The following is a 25,557-nucleotide window of genomic DNA, read 5'->3' as shown; positions in this document are numbered from 1 at the left end:
GATAGCAGGAACTACTTTGTCAGAGAAGTGGTAACTTATTGTCAGTGAGTCTTGTCTGAACCTTGGCTGGGGGTGGCTGATACTGACTAGGGTCTGTCGGATTGCACTTTTTGCCTCTTCTAATGCAAGACACAACCAAGCGATGTACCATTTTTCCGATTTGATAAGTTGTTGTCTACTGCTACAATGCTAGTCGAGGGAAAGAACAATTAGGCTTGTTAGTAAGTCGTTATGTCCAAACTTAAATTAAAGGTGAAGCAACATGATGAAACTGTCCTGTTGAGAAAATGCTTCATGGGCCTTGTTATTACTGATGGGTATGAAGGACATACAGTATGGATGGTTCACTATACTTACTTAGGAGCTGGCAAGGATCATAAACATAATACAGTATGAGTCATGATGTATTATGTATTTAGTTGGCTTGAGTTTAGGCTTAAGAGCTTTGCAGCATACCTGGCACATCCATATTCAACTGTTTGTTTCGCAATAGTGGCTCTGGCTCTGCATTTATACCCTGACTTGACCACCTCTATAACCTTTTATAAAGCACATTGCTTGCTATTCTGCTGGAATGATGAAGACCTCTTGAATTTATTGCAGTGTCTTCTACAGCAGACTGTTGTGTCACCTTCACACTCACCTAGTACAACTGACACTTGACTCTATGACGGGTAATATTATGTGAGAAAGCATTATCACAAATCTTGAACCTCTCTGTACTACTTACTGTAAGCTCTGATGAATGAAGCAATGTGAAATGAACAATGGATTTGCAGAATTATGTTATGTAACACTATATTGTTTTGTTTGATAAGAAACAATAACTTTCTCAGTTGCCATGGTTGGACTCTCAAAGAACTTGCTTGAGCTTGCTAGATGAAAGGCTGTCCAGTGGGTCAGTTCTGTATACATGCGTGGGCTGGGTTGTTCCCATAGTTACAAGAATAAATAAAGTTAAACCCTATATCATATTGTTACTAACTCTGACTTTGTACTGTTCCAAAGCTTTGCTTGATGATTATTTTAACCTTGACAAGATTTTGCGAAGGATTTACCAAACATTGATATGACAGACTAATTTGCATTTATTATCTGCATACATTTTCTTGTGATTCATAGTTCTCTCCTGACAGAACAATGCTTTTAAAAAAGGATCTTGAAGAGGGAAAGTGTTTCAATGGACATGCTAGGGTCCGAAAATGAGATAAATAAAACCATTTCTAACAGATGAAACCATTTTGACAAATGGACAGTGGTTTTATGAGTTTTACAGTTTGCTGGATGTCCTCTAGTGCTTCCATTCAGACCTGGCTCTTCCATTAGAGCTCCCTTTTCATCATGGCAATGGGTTTAATGGACAGAAGGTTAAATAGATGCCCATAGATCTCTGAACACACGGTCATTATATGCTCCCACAATCCCACTACAGCTCGTGAGGTTGAAGCAATCACGATCACAATCACGGCGTGTCTCTTAGTCTTTCAGAACCATGTTTGTATAGCTTGTTTGACATCACCTCTGCTCAGTTTTTCCGTAATTCATCGATTTGTGTATTGATTCAAGAGCACCTCATCAGATGCAGGGAAACAAATCCTTAATTTATACACATCATTACTATTCTACAATGCGGTCTTCGTTCTTCGCAACTTACGCAACCATTGTAATCAGATTTTCCATGCATACACAAAACAGTGGAAAATGTTAAGTTCCATTCTAATCAGCATATGATTTTTCCACTTACAGAATCTGGCTGTCATTATTCTGTTAGATTTACAAACAAACACTTTTCTGACTGCCATATGTGTTGACAGATGTTATCAACAAGCCCCAGAGGAGGGAAGGCAGACGGCCTGTCTCCATAGRTGAAGATGAGAAATTTTATTTTTGGGAATGTTCAGAACATTTGCATTCCCCTCATGATTCCATTCCAGCGCCATCCTCTAATATAAGGGTGTCAAACAAATGTTGCCCCGGGTGCCGCGTTCTGTCTTCAACGATTTGTTATACAGTATTTCCTCYCTTTCAAAATTTGCTAAAATGTTTCCTCTATCCATTGTTTTTGGAATTTTTGATGCTAGCCTTCATTTTGTTGATTTTTAGCGAGCTGGACACGGTCAAGAAACTGTATGAATGTAGGTACATTATCATTACTACACTGTTTCAATTTGGTTTTAGTCATTTTAAAGTATATTAAGTTAATGTATCCCCACACGTTATTTTTTCTCTCAATTTTTTTACTCAAACCACCCGCGGGCCAGATTGGATCCCCTCGCTGGCTCTATGCTTCAAACCCCTGCTCTACTACAATGCTGGAGATTCACTGATGCTCATACATCTTCCGAGACGGCAGTTAAACTTTTATGGTTAAATTAATCTGAACYTTTCTAGCACTTTAAGGCAGCATGAACAGTGTTTTCTTTACAATATAAATATTTCCKAAAAAWATATACATCTAAATACTCACCACATGTTATTATATAGACAGCAATAGTCCAAAAATATTACAACATTTGCTTTAGTGGATTTCTTTCAAAGCTGTCCCCAACATTCTGTTTTACTTTATCCGATTACTTTACACAGTATGAGACAAACTTTACCATTATTCCAGGACACTGCACCCATGCTATGAAACAATGATTCATTTATTTACAAGTCCATTACATATCATTAATGAAGAACAAATTAAGTGGCGAAGAACCTCAAGAAAATAAGTGCTTTACTTAATTACTTCAGAAATGACATTTTAATAATGCTAACAGAAGGACTAGACACGCAATCAGGAAGCCATTAGGTAGATGAAGGTAATCCAGAAGGACTGAAATTAAATTAGAAAGTGGTGAATAAATGCAGTAGGACAAGAGCAGGCGCAGCCAATGTGAATTTAGATGAAGCCTAGCCCAGATATAGGCCTATGCACATTTTGAAAAGATAACAATTAGGTTGATTTTTGGACAATCACTCACATGAATTCTCCTCTAAATGTAATCTCCTCGGTATAGGGCCTGGGTTTCAGCCATTCCTCTGCCACCATTACCATAGTGCTGCTGAGTCTATCTAGTGTTGGACATTTTGCAACCAGGTTTATTTTATTTGTAATATCCATTTGTACTATATTCATAATTTGTATAAATACAACTGGCATATGAAAAAAATGAGTTTGGTAGCTCATTGAGTCTGGTAGCTCAAATTCAATACAAATGGAATTTGTATGTACAACATGGCAATAGGAGAGATAATTATGATAGATTCCAAGGGTGCACTGCTTCACCTGTCATATTGAAACATGCTTTGTCACTCTAGAAAAGTAATTCTATGCATGATAATCATCATTTTTGACAAGAAGCATGCTTTGGCCCTGGGGTATAGGATTTCTACATGAAATGGGGCACATACTGTACAGTATCAGGCTAGTGGTCATGTAGCAGTAATGTGATTTTCATGTAGAAATACTGTATTTTATCAAAGCAGACACATTTGAATGGCTAAATTCCAGTGACTGCTTCTATGTCGGCTACATTATGCACACTGAACCTAGTTTTCTGTTAGGAGCTTACAATACTAAGCATCCTCAATTTAACAGTCTCTTATCTATCAAATCTATCAAATCTAAAAAGCACATACAAGAAAGAACTGCAATGTGGTCAAGGTCGCTTAATACCACTGAGATTAGAATTCGAACATCACATTGAGAGAGATTTGTACACACTGTGGCACCACATGGGGTTATCCTTCTGAAATTACTCCCACTGGTCACCCTTTGGTCAGATCACCGTGAAATGTTTGATAGAAATGTTAGGTAGCCTAATTCATTTGTTTTCCACTGATATGTACTATACACTTTCATTGGATTGGAATTCACATTTGCATAAGGCTGTTCTTGAAATTCTTTATCCTTTTTGTTTTGTATTATGCTATGTGTGTGGCAAGCTCTTTAAGTAGGCTACATTTAACTCTGTTTGGTATAAGAACACATTTTCATGTAATTTATTTTAATCAATGTTGTATTCAATTGTTTTATCAGCACTGGCTAAAGATAGTTCCATGTCACGGTAGAGATGAGCAAGAGTTTGGCACCTCTCAAGAGTTACGTTCAGTCATGTTATCAACAATGGTGTTTGTATATATCAACAGTTAGCACTTAAAGCTCAATGCTGTCATCAACTTCTATTAGCATCTATTAAGATTAGCCAAGTGAAGCGGCGAGGGCACTACCTTGTGTTGGTTGTTGAGTGGAGTCAGACCTGGGTTCATGTTGTCGGAGGTAAGCTAATGTATTTACTTAGCAGTAGAGTGGACACATTCTCAGAGGAATGTGGTTAGATTGGGACTGTCCATTTACAGTATGTGCCTAAAGGGGGTTGACCTCCCAATTTTTTTCCCATGGATGATGTCTATGTGGATTATACATAAACATAAGCTCATTGCTTGGCATTGCCATTCAGGTCTACTGTTTATATCAATGCTGTGCCAAGAACAGCTGTCAAAATTAATTGTAAAGTGATCTGATGGTGCTTACTTTTGTAGGTAATAATTCCTAAATTCTTACCACACACCTTAGTTCTTCAGATCTGAAATAAACTAATACTGTTATGACTTTCAGTCAGTCATTCATGTACTGTATGTTGTTTACAATAATTGCTTCTGTAGTGTGATAGCACTAATCATACTATGGTAATTAGCATTGCAGATGTGCCTTAGTAATTCAACCTGTATTCTCACTGTGCAACAATACGAGATGCATGCAATCATTATACCTCTGAGATGTTTTGTGCTCAAACACGGTTTATTTGGAGTTTGTACTGAATAGAACACTGGACTGACGCATCAACTTGAAGGTAGTGTGTTTCTCTAGGAAGGTTATCCCTGCTTCCTGAAGCTTGGCAGCATAAAGAATGCACGAGAGCATGTGAAGTACCTCCCTACCCCTTCTTACCAGCAGTGGTGGAAGTACCCAATTTTCCCAATTTTCATACTTTAATAAAAGTAAAGAGACCTTAATAGAAAATGACTCAAAGGTAAAGTGAAAGTCACCCAGTAAAATACTACTTGAGTAAAAGTCTAAAAGTATTTGGTTTTAAATATAGCATCAAAAGTCAATGTAATTGCTAAAATAAACTTAAGCATCAAAAGTAAAAGTAGAAAAATAAATCTCTTGAAAAACTGAGAGCATTGGACTAGTAACAGAAAGGTTGCAAGTTCAAATACCTGAGCTGACAAGGTACAAATCTGTCGTTCTGCCCCTGAACATTGAAAATAAGAATTTGTTCTTAACTGACTTGCCTAGTAAAATAAATATAGACGCTGTTAGTTTGAGAATATATTCAATGCAAATGCGTCCAACGTAACGACATGATTTGGGAAAAATATATTATTTCAGCTGTAAGAATGTGTAACCGATGTAAAATGGCTAGTTAGTTAGCGGTGGTGCGCGCTAATAGTGTTTCAATCGGTGACGTCACTCGCTTTGAGACATTGAAGTAGTGGTTCCCCTTGCTCTGCAAGGACTGCGGCTTTTGTGGAGCGATGGGTAACGATGCTTRGTGGGTGACTGGTGTTGATGTGTGCAGAGGGTCCTTGGTTCGCGCCCGGGTCGGGCGAGGGGACGGACTAAAGTTAAACTGTTACAAACGCATCTCTAAACAACTCAGCTGCCAGGACGAAATTTGAAACAACTCATTTGGTTGGTTCAGTTATCTTTCAAGAAATGGGCGGGTTGTAACTTGATCCTACTGCTACGATTGGATAGCGGGAGGGTGTAACTCTGCTCTCTTTCACGTCTCCCTCCATCATATCAAGCTCAATGGCGATGACATTTGCTACCAAGCCAAGAATGTGCCTAATATCTAACAAGATGAAAGGACGATGCACGTTCTGTCTGAATGACTCAAATCTGCCCATAGTTTCAGAAGTGAGAACGCACACACGTGCGCTGATCTACAGGTTTCTTGGTCCATAAACATGCAGGAAGATTCTTAGGTAGCTAAACTTATTGCCAACCTTTATTTAGGCATTTTAAAACACTTCCTTCTTTCCCTATTACGACAATCATCTAATCCGACTATCAACTGTCAATTGATGGGTATGATTGCGGCTGTTCAGATCAGCACACCAGTCAAATGCTAACGTTACACTGCAAGCAGATGGCTCGTTGCCGAAAATGGTGCATGTTCAAAATGATAACCAGCTAGCTACGTTGTCTATTAGCTCCTATCTGATATCTTAGCACCATGTTTATCTTGCCAGATAGATCGCATAGTAGCTAATATAGCCAACTGGCTAACACCACAGATGAAAGGGTTAGTTATCCTAATCTTTGATAACAGGTCACATAGCTATCTGCTTAGCTAGCTGGCTTATTGCATGGATTTCCGAGGACGTCAACATGAGCCTTATTATGAGTGAATTAACTAAACTAATATTTGCAAAAGGGGTTCGATTTTGGCAGCTGTGACAATTCATCCATTTGTCAATACTGCACCTTTCTGTTGGAGAATGAGCTAGCTTGCTGCTGCTGATTTTCCCAGCTAGACATTCCTCTGCATTGAGCAGTGCTCGTGGCTTAGGCAGTGAATGGTGCCTGGCATAGCAACAGCTTTGCTATATGGAGGGAAGGGCCAATAGGCGATAGACTAGAATAGAATAGTCTATCGACTAGAATAGTCTATCGGCCCGATATAATTGCTTGGCCGATTATCAGTCCGTCTCTAGTATGTAGGGAATAGGGTGCCATTTGGGACAAATGCTAAGATTGTTATGAAATGTACCATTGCCAAGGTTTGACTCGCAATTCCTAAGGTTGTGCTGCCCTCTGACATGGTGGCCCCAGTCCCTAGTCAAGGTGATGCATGTTTTAGTTAATGAAAACAATCTCTGTACTTTAAGTCTATTTGCTGTCGTATTAAGTAAAATTCAACTTGACCCGTGTGCAATTCTGGACTGTGTAGATGTATGTGACATTTAGTTCAAAGGTGTTTAGTGTCAGGAATGGATAAACCTAAGAACCAATGACATTTTTTTAATAGGATGACCTGGGAATGAACTTATCTGAAACCTCTATCCAGCCACCAGCTTCTTGACAGACATTTAGCTAAGTAGCGAACATAGCTGACTGGTTAGAATTAATGACACAGGTCAATTCCTTTTATGGCTCCAGTAGCAGCTCTATCACTGGCTGTGCATTAACTTCTATGGCTATATGTGACACCTGGTGATAAGTCTCCAATTAAGATGACAGCACTATTTTCCACAGGGATTCATTTGCCTGAAAACAGCTGTACCATTTGCATAATTTATCGCCATCTTGATTGGTAGACGGATCAGCGTCATTATTGGTAACAAGTAAATCAGTGTACCTGTACATAGTAAAAGTGAACATTTGCATATTGATCCATACTAAGGCAAATATATCATGCTATCCTTTTGTCACAATGATTGTTTTCCCCCACACTGCAGCTGCTGAGTTGAGTTCTCATTGTTGTGCTTTTGTTCTCTTGGTCATGTATCAGAAACAATGTATTTGTTTTGTTCTGTTGTCATTAGAGTGATGTATAGTTSAATGAACATACATTCTGTACTTCATTATGTTACTATAAAAGAGTTTGAGTATGTTTTTTTGTAATTCAAAGGAATGCTTGGACATGTCACGTTTACTATTTCAAACAATGAACTTTTAGTACAAAATTTGCATAAAATGTACAGTTTACACAAATTGTTTATTGCTGTAACTGTGTGACTTTGACACAGTAGGAGGCAGCTCCATGTGACATCACCATAGCCCATACCTGCTGTGTAGCCTTTGTCACTGCCACACGTTTGGTCAACAACAGGCAGGGGAGCCAGGAGGCAACATAATGTTAGCTTGTTAGCAATTTGTTGTAGAGAGGAGCTTTGCATGCAATACGTGTACTAAGGCATCATAACATCTGTCATACCATATTTGACTAATACCACCATTGATGAAATACTGAAGCATTTGCTTTGCAAATTTTGTTGTCATGATATACACTGAGTGTARGAAACATTAGGAACACCTTCCTAATATTGAGTTGCACACCCTTTTTCCATCAGAACAGCCTCAATTTGTCGGGGCAATGGCACACACACAATCCATGTCTCCATGTCTCTCAAGGCTTAAAAATCCTTATTTAACCTGTCTCCTGAAGTAGATTTAACAAGTATCAAAATAAATTGAACAAGTGACATCAATAAGGGATCAGAGCATTCACCTGGTCAGTCTGATGTTTTGTACACTCAGTGTATATTCAACAGTAAGTATCTCTGTTAGACCATTAGAAAAGAAAACCAAGGTTATCAAGCTTTGGTACATCAATGAAAGGTTGAAAAGAATCAGGAAGGAAGGATCTGCCGGTAATGAGGGAGAAAAAATATGTTCCTTCCTTCACAATCAATGCTAGATGTGCTAGACATCGAACCCATCTTGATTGTCTCCTGGAACAAACACTCCCCTATGTATTTATTTGGACAGTGAAGCAAAAACATTTAATTTGGATCTATACTCCAGCATATGAGAGTACAGAATGTCACTTTTTATTTGAGGGTATTTTCAAACATATCTGTTTTACCATTTAGCTTTACTGTCCAAATACATATATAGGGGTGTAAGTCTAGTTTCTTGGTATTTGGGTGGTATTTCTCCTTTCTATCTGCATGAAGGTATGTTTGGGACTGTAGATTATTTATAATGAGCGATACTTGGAGAAAATCGGACCTCTCTGAAATGAAAATATTTGGCCCTTCCGTGGAATATATTTTTGACGACCCTTAAAAAAAACAAGCGACCCCCCTATACTCAAAATAATATTGAAAACATAAAGTGGATAGCAGAGAACATGCCTACCTGTCACGTTCTGACCTTAGTTCCTTTTTATTGTCTTTATTTTAGTTTGGTCAGGGCGTGAGTTGGGGTGGGCATTCTATGTTGTTTTTCTATGTTTTGTTCTGTTGTTAGATTTCTATGTGTTGGGCCTAGTATGGTTCTCAATCAGAGGCAGGTGTCAGTCGTTGTCTCTGATTGGGAGCCATATTTAGGTAGCCTGTTTTTCATTGTGTGTTGTGGGTGATTGTTTCCTGTTGTAGTGTTTGTTTCACATTTCAGGACTGTTTCGGTTTTGGTATTAGTCACTTTGTTATTTTGTATTTTTTAGTGTTCAGTTTTAATAAATTAAAATGGACACTTACCACGCTGCTTATTGGTCCAATCCTTGCTACTCCTCAGACGAAGAGGACGAGAACCGTTACATTACCGTTTACCCTCACTCCTAGGCCTATTCTTCTGTTGTATGTATTTAGCCACCCTATTAATGCCAGAGATGTTGATATGAGTCGACCTAAGAAAAAGCTATTCGTTTTTTATTGAGTGCATGATGACTGAAGCAATTGGCTAATAAAATCTATGGATAGTAGCTTATAATTTTGTGTGTCAAACAAGTAGGCCTACCTCTTATTTCTTAAAAAGGAATACATAGGCTCCAACACAAAGCCCAGTTGTTAGTAAAGTCAAATTAAAATAAAGACTGTTTAAATTAATTAGGCTGTAATAGTGCCTGTGTGTAGCTGGTGTAGGGGAGTCAGGCGCAGGACAGCAGATATGAGTAATAAACGTAATTTACTCAAATATTCACAAATACTACACAATAAATCGAGCCCACAATAACGGACCGTATTACAAACAAACAATCACTCACAAACAACCATGGGGGAACAGAGGGTTAAATAATGAACAAGTAATTGGGGGATTGAAACCAGGTGTGTAAGACAAGGACAAAACAAATGGAAAATGAAAAGTGGATCGGCGATGGCTAGAAGGCCGGTGACGTCGAACAAGGAGAGGGACCGACTTCGACGGAAGTCGTGACATAGGCCTTCTCGAATTAGCCTACTTTTAGCAACCATGCGCTGTCCATCTACGATTGATGTAAGTTATTTAAGTTACTTGAATTTGGCTTATTGTGAGGTCACAAATAGCTTCATCATAGGCAACGAAACATATTGTTTTTATTCAGATATAGAATTTTTGGGACAAGTCAAATATATTTTTCGAAAGAAGCCTTTGACTCCCCTCCTTAAGTGCCCCTGTAGGCTACATAGTAAAGCCATTGGTTAGGTAGCACAAAAGGGTTTATATCAGCAAGAACAGATCCATTACAGTGCGTATGCAGTAGAGGTCGACCGATTGTGATTTTTCAACGCCGATACCGATTATTGGAGGACCAAAAAAAGCAGAAACCGATTAATCAGCCGATTTTTATATGTTTTTGTAATAATGACAATTACAACAATACTGAATGAACACTTTTATTTTAACTTAATATAATACATAAATAAAATCTATTTAGTCTCAAATAAATAATGAAACATACTCAATTTGGTTTAAATATTGCAAAAACCCGGTGTTGTTGAAGAAAGTAAAAGTGCAATATGTGCCATGTAAAAAAGCTAACGTTTAAGTTCCTTGCTCAGAACATGAGAACATATGAAAGCTGGTMGTTCAATATTCCCAGTTCTTCAATATTCCCAGTTAAGAAGTTTTAGGTTGTAGTTATTAAAGGAATTATGACGCATCGACTATTTCTCTCTATACCATTTGTATTTCATATACCTTTGACTAATGGATGTTCTAATAGGCACTTTAGTATTYCCAGCCTAATCTCAGGAGTTGATAGGCTTGAAGTCATAAACAGCGCTGTGATTCAAGCATTACTAAGAGCTGCTGGCAAACGCAGTAAAGTTTGAATGAATGCTTACGAGCATGCTACCGCCTACCACCGCTCAGTCAGACTGCTCTATCAAATATCAAATCATAGACTTAATTATAATATAATAAACACAGATATACGAGCCTTTGGTCATTAATATGGTCAAATGCGGAAACTATCATTTCGAAAACAAAATGTTTATTCTTTCAGTGAAATACGGAACCGTTCTGTATTTTATCGAACGGGTGGCATCCCTAAGTCTAAATATTGCTGTTACATTGCACAACCATCAATGTTATGTCATAATTATGTAAAATTCTGGCAAATTAGTTTCCAACGAGCCAGGCGGCCCAAACTGTTGCATATACCCTGACTCTGCGTGCAATGAATGCAAGAGAAGTGACAATTTTCCTAGTTAATATTGCCTGCTAACATGAATTTATTTTAACTAAATATGCAGGTTTAAAAAAATATACCTCTGTGTATTGATTTTAAGAAAGACATTGATGTTTATGGTTAGGTACATTCGTGCAACGATTGTCCTTTTTTCGCGAATGTGCATTTGTTAAAATATCCCCCGTTTGGCGAAGTAGGCTGTGATTCGATGATAAACTAACAGGCACCACATTGATTATATGCAATGTGTAGTTAACTAGTGATTGTGAAGATTGATTGTTTTTTATAAAATAAGTTTAATGCTAGCTAGCAACTTACCTTGGCTCCTTGCTGCACTTGAGTAACAGGTGGTCAAGCCTGCCATGCAGTTTCCTTGTGGTATGCAATGTAATCGGCCATAATCGGCGTCCAAAAATGCAGATTACAGATTGTTATGAAAACTTGAAATCGGCCCTAATTAAGCGGCCATACCGATTAATCGGTCGACCTCTAGTATCCAGTCTAGACTTTATTTACACAATCCCAGCAGCACAAAAACTAGAGAAGGAAGTACATTTTCATAGAAATATAACTTTGCCCTGTTCTTCTCCGAGCATACATGCACTTCGTATAGCCCAGGGCAGGCAGCGTTTCCCAAACTCAGTCCTTCGGGACGCCTAAGGGGTGCACGTTTTGGTTTTTGCCCTAACACTACACGCTACTTGAGTCATCCCTCTCCGCTCTCTCTCTCCATGCTGTTTTCCACACAGACCTAGCCCCGCCCACTGTCACTTGAGCGCATTTGTTGTTGAAGACCATGAGACACTGGGGAGCCAGGCCCAGCGAATCAGAATGAGTTTTCCCCCACAAAAGGGCTTTTTTACAGGCAGAAAAACTCCGTAGCACCACCCCCCTCAGAAGATCCCGCAGATGAAGAAGCCGGTTGTGGAAGTCCTGGGCTGGCGTGGTTACACGTGGTCTGCGGTTGTGAGGCCGGTTGGACGTACTGCCAAATTCTGTAAAACGATGTTGGAGGCAGCTTATGGTAGAGAAATTAACATTAAATTCTCTGGCAACAGCTCTGTTGGACATTCATGCAGTCAGTATGCCAATTCCACACTCCCTAAAAACTTGAGACATCTGTGGCATTGTGACAAGAACTGTACATTTTAAAGTGGCCTTGTGCATATGGAATATTTCTGGGAGTTTTTATTTCAGCTCATGAAACATGGGACCAACATTTTACATGCTGCATTTATATTTTTGTTCAGTGTAGATTGTGATGCTATTTGAAGTAGGATCACTCATCTCTTTCCAGCAGACATGGAATGGAATAGTGTCAAAATCCTCTTCTGTTTTACTACATTTGAAAAATACCCTCAAAGAATTGGGATGAACCAAAAACAGGTAACAAGGAATAACATTTCCATTATTTAATGTGTAAATTAGGGCTGTCACGGTCATGGCATTTTGTATGATGGTAATTGGCCAGTCAAATGACAGTGGTCATTCATAGACTTTTTTTCACGCCGCAAAGGTAAGAATCTATGGATTAACTATTTAATGTTAGTTAAATGTAGTAATAAATAAATTTGATACATTTCTTTAAATTAACCATTTTGTGAACTGTTTTGTGCAAGTTTTAAATTGACATAATACCTGTTGGCAAAGGTGTCAGCTAGAGATGACGTGCATGAGCTTGCAGGGATTTGTAGTTTTGCATGTCTACTTTGATACTAATTGGCATTTTCGAATCTAAGAGTAAATAGAGACGAATATATTGATAAAAGTCACCTTGTCCGAGAGAGATTTACATGGTTATCAAAACATCACACCAAGGTAAACCTACAAGTTTTTCTAAAATACCCTATTGGAAAAATGAATGGTGGAAAAACGATTGGAACCTTTTCCCTGTTTGACCGCTAGGTTTTATGGGCATTATGACACCTCCACTATTTGGTTCTATATGTGCTGGGATTTGTTGATTTAACTCAATTGACATAAAGAAATACATTCCATTTCATGAGCTACATCAGTTAACATCATTTGAATGAACACTTTACATTACCATGTAAATGATTGCCTCACAATACCAGGCAACCATTGCGAGTGCACCCATGTGTTTACCAGTCAAATTGCCAGGATTAGAGGCAATGATGTAGAGTATATAAACCCTGGATTGCTGATTGACCCTTGAGAGGCTTTGAAGCCACAAGTCGGCCATATTGGCACTCCCCAGTAGGAGAAGTCCTCCATAGTATTGAATGGAATTCTACAGTATTTCAATGAAATGTATTTAAGTATTTTTTGGTTGTAGTGGGGACAGTAACATTAGTAATCTCCAGTGGCGACTCATCATTCAGGGCACGTGAGCCCCACCTGTTTAGCTATAAAAAAAWATATATATATAATGTTTTTTTTTGTTGTTGCATGTTTTGCATGTTATTTTGGCATTAATACGTGTCACATATCAGTTTGCAAACAATGTAAAAAATAAATAAATGATTGTGTTAATAAAGTCACATACAAACTCTTTTTTGCTTTCTTGAGTAAGGCAGATCCAAAATGCAGGTGTTTCAACCTAGCATTTTTTTTTTTTACCAGAAAATATGGACCGTAGGGGTTGGTAATGTTCTCTAGTTGCGCCATGATTAACTGAGCGTTCTGTCACTCATGGGGACACTACGTCACCGCAAAATCTACGGGTAGAGCTCGGAAATTCAAGCCACTTGGGTGCTGCCATAGAGTTACATTAGAAGTGCCCATCCAAGAAGGCTTAAGGTCATTGGCAACAGATACAATGACGTCAAATCACGTTATATCTAAAGTAGCAAGCTAGCAGTCATCATCATGAATCAAGTCGACAATCTACTGGCAAATCCTTTTCAAACCTTGTCATATGAAGAGAAATWATGGAGAGAAATTATAGATAAAACGTATATCGGTGCTCATCGGCCATTGTACATAAAGATTACACAACAAGTTGGAAATCGCAAATTCAACAATGAGTGGTTGGGAAGGAATCAGTGGCTAACTGCAAGTGTTGCTAAGCAATCACTAGCCTGCTATTCAGTGGAGTGGGTATGTGGTCCAAGTCTGGGTTTAGGGGTCTATTTTTTCCAAGCCTAAAAGGATAAATATTTAACACCATAAAAGGTTCAATACATTGGCCATGCTGGCAATCCAGCATGACTTCTGCTACGTTCAAAACAACTGTTTTAGAGAAATGTAATCATTGAATATTGTAAGAGCTTTCCTTGTCTGCTTATATACTCCCTTTATTTATCTTATGATTCTGACTTGGTGTACAGGGAGAATACTGTAAGAACAGCCCATGTTCTGAATTCTGTTGCTGTACATTTCAAAAGAGCTGAACAAATAGTTATATTGACTACGTCCGTCCTAGCTCGATCATTAATATCTTAATTGAAATTACGGATTGCCTCTTATCCACTCGTCATACCCTTATGTCATAGTTTGTACATCTCAATTGTCAGTAGAAACCACATTTGTTTAAGCAAGTCAGCCATATCAGCTATGTTTTTTAAAAGGCAGTAAATGAGGCTGAATGAACTGATTCGCTGCCAGTCAAGGCTCCGCTGATAGCCAGGTGTAGCAGTGGTAAGGATTCACTACATGGTGCTGAAAAGAGAGCTTTGCTGTTGGGAAAGCTTTTTGTAGGCCGTAACAGTATGTGGGCACCGCTTGTCACCGTCATAGTTGCAATTCATGTATTGTTTAGTGTTGTGTAGTGGCTTTGCTGGCATTKATTTTAAAAAAGGGAACATGTTTTGATGTATTTAAAAAAAAATGTTTAGCTCATTTTTTCAACATATGCATTAAGGTGTCTGTAATAGAATAAACGTGTCAAAAATGAATGTAGACATTAATAAATGCATTTCCATAGCTTCCAAAATATTTTTTACACTAGTGGGGGACTGCCAAGATGGAGGCATGTTGGGTTCAAAACTGCACCCCCTACTAGTCATCTAGTGTAAATATAAATCATTGGTTAGAGGTTCCATGCCTGTTCTATTCATTGTATTCATATGTGCTGCTGCTGCATTGTGGGGGTGATGTCTAGGCAACCAAAGTTTCATCACATTGTTAAGAGTACAGTAAGAGAACAGTAAGCTGTTCGTAAAAAATTATATATAAAAACATTACGGTTATGACGGTTATTTTATTTTCATGACGGTCTTCATCCATAACCGTCAGTTACACAATTATATGGTATTTGTGTCAGCCCTAGTGTAAATTCTAATTTCTTTGGCAAGTCACAATTTTCCAAACTAAGGAATTTAACTAAAACAAACAGCTTTTCGTGATGTTGGCCTAGCTATCTCCTAATCTCCTATAGGGTGCAATTAATGCTGAAAACACCACAGTACATTTCTGTGATCATTTTCTTTAATGATTCAACTATTTTATATTTATTGCTGAAAGCAAGACAGATGTTTGCTCTGCAGTTAAAAATATAATTCTCTGTGTTTCCTGCCTTATTCTCTTGTCTTCATGTTTGTCCTCTGAGTTTTGAAGGATTGATCCCAAGACTATTATAGGCTTTTCCTCTGTGGCCTTATTTCTGACTTTGTGCCTTAGAATCCTTTTGTCAGGGTACATGTACATTCTATCCTCTGCATATGCCTGTCTGAACCCTGTCACACCATTGGTTAAACATTCTATCCAAACCCTGTTGTGCTGCAAACCTACCATTTACCCAGACATTCTGCACGGTTTGCCTCCTGCTGATTTCTTGCAGGCTGTGAATTGAAACCCAGGAACTAGTTGACATGCAGGTGGTAAAGGTCTCCGTTATTAAATTATTGTAATAGTGCCTGCTTTTTAGATTACCTGGCAAAACTAAATTTTGCTAGAGCCTGGAGTTGAAAGCAATGTCCTCACATTAAGTTCTGTTGCTGTATATGATCAATGAACCGAGCATGCTTGCGGTCAGCGGAGAGCAGCATTAATTCTACATCCTACATCATGCGAAGTAACTGGCTGATGATAAGTTCATTGTTGTGCCTTCTGCATGTCTCTGATAAGGCCCTGCGACCGAGTCCTCCGTCTGTGTCCACAGTAGTTCTGTAGCCTGGTCCTGTATGGACAAACAGCTGGACTGTGACATATTGTCATTTGGACCTCTGAGGGTGTCTCTAATGTTCTCCTTAATTACAGCGAACACCCTGCATTTTTTAAAGATGCCCAATATTTCAGTTTCTGTCTAAAGATCCATACTATTGATCTCTTGTCGGGTCCAAGTCGGCAAATGGCTGACCATGTCTAATTGCTGTAGTTGGACTCTATTGGCTCAGGTCTATTTCAGTGAGGATATTGGGGATTTTTTCCTTTACTTTTCTCGCAGTTTGACATCAGTGTATCCTCATGGAGATCTTATGGAATGTTTGCTCTATTCCACTTGAGGGATAACCTGGAATATGTTACCACCTACCGCTGAACATGATACCAAGCATTGTGAAGTGCTTGAAACTACATTAGTTCCCTGTACGGCTTGCTAAAAGGATTATGGTTCAAAGCCTTTTATTCACAGTCATTGAACCTGAGAAACAATCTCCAGAGATTAAAGGTGTGTTTACTTGAGTGTATATTATTTAATACATCTTGTGGCTGAAAAATATCTGGTGACACTGAAGGTAGAAGAACTTGTTAGGTAGAGTTTTCCCCACAAAAATAAATATGCATTCAAATAGAGTACTGGTAGGTCCTTAGCAGCCATGCTAAAAGTACCTCTTTGAAACATAAAGAGCAAACCCTTCTCCAAGGGCATAGTAAGGTGTGTGAAGGTGGATAGTGGATGAGATGCACACACACACACACATACACACACACGCATACACCTTGTAGCACAACTTCAAGATTAGGCCTACAGTACATTAACAATAGTGGCTCTAATTATTTTTAGGTGATTGTCAAGAGTCCAGAGCAGGTTAACCCTGTTACACAGCTATCACAACACGTTTTCTTCCATTTGTTTCGTTATGTAATGTGCCGCTGTTCACGTGTGAGACATTATTTGATCAGTTGTCATTGCCATGCCCCCCCCAGCCAGTGTGACTTTTACTGAAGTCAAACGCTGAATCACAATTGGAGCTCGGATTGATCGTGTTGAAACCATCAAACCGAGCCATGTATTTTACATTAACTCCAGGCAAGGACTGTGATCTCCTCACCTTGAAGTTTCCCATTCCCCTGTCCTCTAAGCTGTATCCCATGCCTATTCATCCAACATGAAATATTTAACATGGCTTTAAAACGCTAACCATTACCATTTGCCAGCCATCATGTTCAATACGGCAAGTGTTGGATTGCTTGTTCAAATAAGACTGACTTTGATTGATTGCTCAGTTTCTTAATCCTATTCATGTAGAAAATCGGCATAGTCAAGACACATACCTTGAAACAAACCTTTGGATGGGTACATTTTATGTTTTTAAATGTTCAAAATATTTTTTTCTTGCTTCCCACATAACGTTAAGGGCGTTGAGCTGTAAAAATCTAGAATTGCAATTGTATCTTATTTTTGTAAAGAATATTTGCTTTCATTTGTTTTTCCACAGGCATATGGTTTTCAATGATTAACCAGACAAACTCTTTTTGGTAACCTCAAGGTCTTTGTCTACTCCCAGTCTATAGTAACGATGTAGGATCTTAATTTGAGCCAGTTTGCTACCGCAAACAGGACAATAATCCTGCAGCAACATGCAATGTGAACTATTTTGTGGATTAGAATTAATTACAKATTTTTTAGGGGTTGAGGCCTTTTTAAACCTCCAGTAGCTGGGTCACTGCTGCTTAAATTCAGTACAAAACAGAGTATAGCCCTCTCTATTGTGCTCTCTCCCACTGGGAAACAGGCCTCCTATTACACATGCAGCTCCAGAAATTGTCCCTCAACCATAACCGTGTTACCTTCGTGATATTTATTTATACAAATAAATATGAATGTGTCTGCAATAGCAACCACAAACTTATTGAAATGAACAAAGCTCAAAGCAAGTCTTTGCGGGGAGTGTCACGGGACCTTTGACAACAATTCAAGCTTGATTTTTCGTGTTGGGATTTAAAGTACTACTACATTTTTTATAACATGTCAATATATAAAGTTGGCTCAAAAGAAAAGAAGCAAGCTCTCAGGTGAAGAAGAAATTCAGGGAAACTGAGGGCCTCTCTAAAGAAGAGCTCAATGACGCCATTTTGCAGGCCTCTAGATATGCTATGGAGGAACAACATTGCAGCCTGGACCATATTATTACCACAGCCGTGGAAAAGGCTGTGGACAACATTCTGCCACCAAATATTGCAGATTTTCCGGTCTAGGTGACTAAAACCAATGATTCAGCCAATGCCTTGACCGTGGTCATGGAAAGATTGAGCAAGTCGCTTAAACAGGCAGAGGGGAAGTATGACCAGCTTCACTTTAAGGTGCGCAAGAACAAAGGAAAGATGGCAGACTATGATAAGAAGATTGAGTACATGTCCCTAAAAGTGACAGAAATGGAAGACCAAAGTTGCATGTCAAATTTGAGATTGTTGGGATTTAACAATTCTGAGGAAGGTTTGGACGCCATTGGGATCCTAAAAAGAAGTGTGCAAATTTTGATCCCTTCATTGGCAGGCCGGGATATCTGCATCGAGAGGGATCACCACCAATTCAGCAAGAACCCTGGGCTTGAGCGGCCTCTCATTCTGATCTGTAAACTGCTGGATTACACCGACCGCTATACTGCAAGGAGCGAGGGCTGTTTTTTCCCATCAAGGACATACACCAAGATCTGCAGTACTTTCCCGGATTACAGTGCAGAGATCGTAAAGGAGATGATTGTATTCACTCCGTTAAAGAAGAAGATGACGGCGATTGAGCTAAAGCCATTTTTGTAGTATCCTAAACTGTTTAAGCTAACGCATGGAGGCAACAGGCTTATCTTCAACTCACCCAGGGAGGCATGGGGCTCCCGAGTGGCGCAGCAGTCTAAGACACTGTATCTCAGTGTTAGAGGCATCACTTCAGACACCCTGGTTCGAATCCAGGCTGTATCACAACCGGTCGTGATTGGGAGTCCCATAGGGTGGTGCACAATTGGCCCAGCGTCGCCCTGGTTTGGCCCGTGTAGGCCGTCATTGTAGATAAGAATTTGTTCTTAACTGACTTGCCTTGTAAAATTCCGGCCCAGGCCACAGCACCGGTCCCTGGTTGCATCCCAGAGAAGACACAGTCGCACCGGAGATGAACATCTCTTCACCCCAGGATGAAGTGGTAGCTTGCGGCTAACATGCCCAATTTTTTGGGCTATTGTTTGGAGAACTATAAGCTCACAAATTAAGCTAGCTTCAGCTCTGTGCTTCACAGAACTGAGATTATGAAGTAACTGGCGAGTAGTTTTGTTTTGGAGGACATTGCTGAACCATATGGATAAATAGTTTTTTTCAGATGCTAACAGATACCATAGACTTCCAGTCATTGTGCTAACGCTAGTTAGCATTGGCTCGTGAAATTAGCTCTAACTTCCTTCATACTGGACACAGAGACATACAAATGGTATCCATGAGTTAATCTGACTCTGGGGAAGTAGATAKATCCTGGAAGTAGATCAATCCTGAAGTATCCATTTAATCTTCACAGCCATTGCATATTTTTGTTTGTCTTTTTTTTTGGTCAGCTACCATTCAACTTCCCTCTGTTTGCACAGCCATGCCTGCTACTTACTGATGTCGATCTACTGTGCATGTTCCAATGGCTGATTTGAATGTTATGAGCTTGAATTTAAGAGGTTTGAATGTGCCAATCAAACATACTTGATGTTTAGAATATTTACACCACATGCAAGTTTTCAGGAAACAAATTTGTTGGATAATGATGTGCTCAGATTCCAAAACAGATGCTATAACATAGTCATCCATTCATGCGCTGCAAACAAGTCAAAGGGAGTATTGATCTTGGTGGATAGAAAACTCCAGATCTCTGTCAATGTCTCAGGGAATGATTCTTGTGGACAATTTGTTTTTGTAATAGTGAACGTGAATCATGTGGAACTTATTTTAGCTTGAWTTTACACCCCCAAATGAGTATAACATGTTCTTGGCTTCCATCAGTGACTCTTTGCTACAGTTCCATGACAGTCATCTCAATGTGGGGGAGATTTAAATGCAACGATAATAGATCCTCAAGTAGTCAGGATTCTCTCCCTGCCTTTTTCCTTGCTCTGATAACTTTTATTGCAGAACTGAATTGAATAGACCTATGGCGGATTCGTAATGGACAGGTGAAAGCTTACTCGTTATACTCTGCCCGACAGATCGTATTCTAGAATTGACTATATTTTGGCGAAATGTACTTTACAAGTTAAATATTATTAATGGGGCTTGCAAAGCAAGAGAACCCACTTTAAATCTTCAACATCTGACTTATAGTTATTCTTATTCTTTTCAACACAACTCCTTAACTCCTGACCTTAATATTCTTTGTTTTCTTTATTATTTTGGTTAGGTCAGGGTGTGACATGGGTGATATATGTTTTTTGTCCTGTCTAGGGTTTTTTGTATGTTTATGGGGGTTGTTACCAGTCTAGGTTTTTGTATGTCTATGGTTGCCTAGATTGGTTCTCAATTAGAGGCAGCTGTTTATCGTTGTCTCTGATTGGGAACCATATTTAGGCAGCCATAATCCTTGAGTATTTTGTGGGTGATTATCTATGCCTATGTTTAGTTGCTTGTGTCAGCACTATGATTATATAGCTTCACGTTCGTTTTGTTGTTTTTGTATAGTTCATTCCGTGTTCTTTCTTTATTAAAAGAAGATGCATTCAAATCACGCTGCGCTTTGGTCTCATCGCTATAACGAACGTGACATCATCTTACACCGTTTAAGCTAGAAACGTCATTCAAACTTGAAAACGTGCAGATCCGTCTGGAATAGTGTGTCTCTATGCAACCTTTTGATRTTTTTTATACATTTAAAAATATGAAGCTTTTTGTATACATCTTTTTGCCCTCCATCCACTTTCATGTTATTTCCTCAGCATTCCATTGTTACATCATCACTTCCAACATTCTATTCACTGTAAATGCAACAGTGCAACTTTTGACACAGATCAGCTACTTTGACCACTTTGCCAACAACTTTAAAAAGTTAGAGCGTATGAAATCTTCATCTACTTCTCTGCTTTTCAAATCTGAACTCGGAACTAAAATGTATTCAAAACAAGTCAACTTTATTATTTAATTACTGCAGTATTGGAGCTTGTCAACGACCCTCCCGTAGGTGATTCGTTGAGAGCCCAACCAGCAATACTAAGCCACAGCATTTTATAGCACAGTCCATCCTCCTGGATGTTCATGACAAATCACAGATGAGAGAATTTATACAAAGGTACATTTTGCTCTCATGCCAAATATCTGTCTCTAGTTCATTTACTGCTTGCTTGTACAAAAATATTAATGCAACCTAGAATACTAAATCCTTTCTTTAAAGAAACTGGAGATTGGTTCTCCCTGTTACTGACAGACAGGCACACAGACACTAATCATGGAATGTTGTCTTATCACCAATCCATCGTGAATGTACTGTCAGTGTTAAATCTCCCAGAGGCCCACTTTCAGTCCACACACACAGATGATAGTGTTCTAACCCCCCCCCCCCTCCCTCTATTCTGTTGCATAAACTAACCATTTGATGCAATAACAGTATTATAACTTAATCTTGTAATTTCTGTTCTCACACTTTACAGCTGTTTTTGTAACCGCATTAAAAAGAGGATATGACATCTTGGTCTACTTCTCTGGTATTCAAATCTGGCATTGGAACAAAAATATATCTTACCYATCAAACGTTACAGCTGTTTTAGTAACTGAATCAAGTATGTTTTCTATGAACTCTTAGAAACTGCCGTTTTGACCAAACCCCCAAGAAGTTAGACTAAAAGGTTTAGCAGATTAAATCTTTGTCTACTTCTCTTCTATTTAAATAAAAAATTCAGAACATAAATATCTTCTACCAACCAAAAGTTGCAGCTGTTTATCGGAGTTTAGAGTGATGAAAAGTAGCTAGCTATCGTCAGCTAACTGCTCTCTGTCTCATCAAATATCAAATCAAATCACATTTTATTGGTCACATACATATGGTTAGCAGATGTTAATGCGAGTGTAGTGAAATGCTTGTGCTTCTAGTTCCGACCATGCAGTAATAGGAGCTGCCCAAACGGAGGCATTGCTATGGATACTCACAGACACAGAGGAGCACATGGCAGAGTAGGCAAAAAATGTGATGAGGGTGAAGAGGGTGAGACAGCCAAGTCCATATCATGGCAAGAACAGCTCAAATAAGCAAAGAGAAACGACAGGCCATCATTACTTTAAGACATGAAGGCCAGTCAATCTGGAAAATGTCAAGAACTTTGAAAGTTTCTTCAAGTGCAGTCGCAAGAATCATCAAGCACTATGATGAAACTGGCTCTCATGAGGACTGCCACAGGAATGGAAGACCCAGAGTTACCTCTGCTGCAGAGGATAAGTTCATTAGAGTTACCAGCCTCAGAAATTGCAGCCCAACGAAATGCTTCACAGAGTTCAAGTAAGAGACACATCTCAACATTAACTGTTCAGAGGAGACTGCGTGAATCAGCCCTTCATGGTCAAATTGCTGCAAAGAAACCACTACTAAAGGACACCAATAATAAGAAGAGACTTGCTTGGGCCAAGAAACACGAGCAATGGATATTAGACCAATGGAAATTTGTGTCAAGAAGGAGAGTGATGGTGTGCTGCATCAGATGAAATTACCTCTACAATCCCCCGACCGCAACCAAACTGAGATAGTTTGGGATGAGTCCGACCGCAGAGTGAAGGTAAAGCAGCCAACAAGCGCTCAGCATATGTGGGAACTCCTTCAAGACTGTTGGAAAAGCATTCCTCATGAAGCTGGTTGAGAGAATGCCAAGAGTGTGTAAAGCTGTCATCAAGGCAAAGGGTGGCTATTTGAACTTTTAACACTTTTTTGGTTACTACATGATTCCATATGTGTTATTTCATAGTTTTGATGCTAGAGACACCAAACCAACTTTCAAATGTCCAGGCTATCTTATCAACCAATCAATCAATCAATCAATATTTTAATCTCCCTACTTTTTAAACTATAACCTTTCACCACCATTACTACTGCAGTCACTACCACTCCTATAACTTATTTAAAAACCATATCGACTTTAAAACAAGCTAGCAAGCACACCACATTTTCTTCAGGAAATGTACTTTTCAGTGATCACTGTTAGCCTAAAGAGTTTATTTATTATTTAGAACTACAGCTAGCTATCAGTAGGTCTACGTATTAACCTATTCTACATACATCTTCAACTACCACAAAAATACTTTTAAACAGCTGTCATCAATAGATTCACCATCATATTTCTCTCCCCAAAGTATAGCTTAAAACGTTCTAATCATCACATCATCATTCAACTAAAATCAAACTTAATTTACACTGAAAGTTTTACAAAAGGAAATTGTGCATCTATGTATCTGAAACCCACAGCATGAATGATTCAGAGTTGCTTTGCTTTCCTAAGTGTGGTCCACATGATCCAGCCTTTTATTCCCATCTTCAGACAGAAGATCTCTTTGTCCTACGTCTTTCTTCTTTCAGTTTTCACACACAACTACTGTAGTTTAGACATTTCTTCAATCTAACTGCCCCACAATCCAAAGTAATATGGTTGATGTAGTAGTCTATTAAAGTAATCCGACCAATTATTTTACTACATTTAACTAACTACAGTATATGTAACTGCTTTGCTTTAAATAGTGAAGTAAAACTTTTTTAACTTCTTCCATTACCACAAAAATACATTTAAAAAGCCAAAGCAAGCCCCGCAACTTTACTTGTAAAGTTACCATCCAGTTATTATTATTATTATTATTATTATTATTATTATGGTGCAATTAGAGGGGGTACACAAATAATAGTGGTACACTAATTGTGCTGGTTGGTTGGTGGTCCCATGCAGAGAGGGAAGCGATGGGCTCATTAATAACACTCTCATGCTGAACCAGACCCTGGAGGGAACTCTCTGCTGTAAAAAGTGCCCTGTCACTTTGTCAGATCATTTGCATCTAGGTTAAATCTAGCCCCTAAATCTTATTTACCGGGAGGTCCCATTCTGCTGCGGCACAGTACCATCAGTAATCAGTGTCAGATAAACCTAGTTACAGTACACTCACGCAATTAAAAGCATTCAGTTAGATCACAATTAAGGAACTGAATGTTTCAGTGTATAGGTACACAGGTAATAGATACTAGGGTAATAGTTATTACCCTGCTGGCAAAGAATGTAATGGGTTTTTGTAAAAGGGCATACGATTTCAGAAATTGTTATTCACTGATAATTCAGTATAATATGCTTCCTAACCCAGGTACCATACTCCTCGCTCACTCATATGATAAGCTTGTGAAATGAATTGTTGAAAATGCATCGTCACTGACTCATCCATTATCTGTGTGTCCTGTTTGACTGAAAGAGATCACGGGAAACTCTGAGGATATTCCTCTGGTGCGATGGCGACAACAGTGGCTGGAGAACGGCACGTTGCTCTTTCATATCCACCACCAAGATGGCAGCCAGAACCTCCCCGGCCTCTCCGCCACAGACGATCCTGCCAGCGACTCTGCCGAGGAGGAGCTACGCATCCTCCACATCTCTGTCATGGTACGGTACTCTGCTGGCTGGGGTTGGAATGGGGGGGTGTTTTATTGTGATGTTTGATCATGATGTTAAACAAGGATGTTACTTTCCAGTTATTTGCACTGCTCTAATATAAGTATTAGAACTTGGTGCATTTCTTGGTACATGTGGACATGGTACAATGAAAGGTTGGGACTACATAGATGGATGTCAGTACTTCTAGACATTTGAACAAATTATTCAGCTTTAGAAAAATTATTCTAGTAGCTACTAGGTACATTGCACAGACACATGTCAAATAATGTACTGACCTTGAGTCTTCTCTGCATGGTTTGCATGCATTAGTACACAATGAAAAAGTAGACTGAAAGAGGACAACATTTTCATATTCAATTTCAGTACATTTTTTGTGTGCAATGGTGGTCCGCCGGTAACCTTGTTTTTACCATCCCATATTTTCCTCCAAATCTAAATGTAACATCCATTTGGTCGTTGTTTCCCTGTTTCTATTCCCCTTGCTATCTACTCATGCTAATAGCTGCTTGACAATACATTCACAAAGCTCTTGTGGAGGTGTGAAAGGCTTAGCATGCAGATAGGACAGACCTAGCAACAGATGGCTGCTGCGCTGTGCTCCTGCTCCGGCCTCGCTCACTACAGCTTGTGGCTCGGTTGGAGGGCGGCCTTATAAATCCAGTGTTGCATCACTTCGTTAGCTCCTTGTGGATACGTGCAGCCCCAGCACTCTCTCTCCCACCAACTGCCAGTCT

General features: G+C 39.1%; 1 protein-coding gene across 1 annotated transcript in view; it reads left to right on the top strand.

Moving 5' to 3' along the window:
• LOC111979548 (astrotactin-1-like) overlaps window positions 1-25,557 on the top strand; it is a 229,425-nt gene that overhangs the window by 9,194 nt on the left and 194,674 nt on the right. Inside the window, 1 exon segment of the mRNA XM_070448910.1 lies at window positions 24,624-24,811. Coding sequence (XP_070305011.1) covers window positions 24,624-24,811 — 188 coding nt within the window.

This window comes from Salvelinus sp. IW2-2015, linkage group LG19, assembly GCF_002910315.2.
Source record: "Salvelinus sp. IW2-2015 linkage group LG19, ASM291031v2, whole genome shotgun sequence".
In the NCBI taxonomy this organism is placed as follows: Eukaryota; Metazoa; Chordata; class Actinopteri; order Salmoniformes; family Salmonidae; genus Salvelinus; species Salvelinus sp. IW2-2015.
Note: the sequence above shows the minus strand (reverse complement) of the source record. Positions and strands in the feature narration are given on the sequence as shown.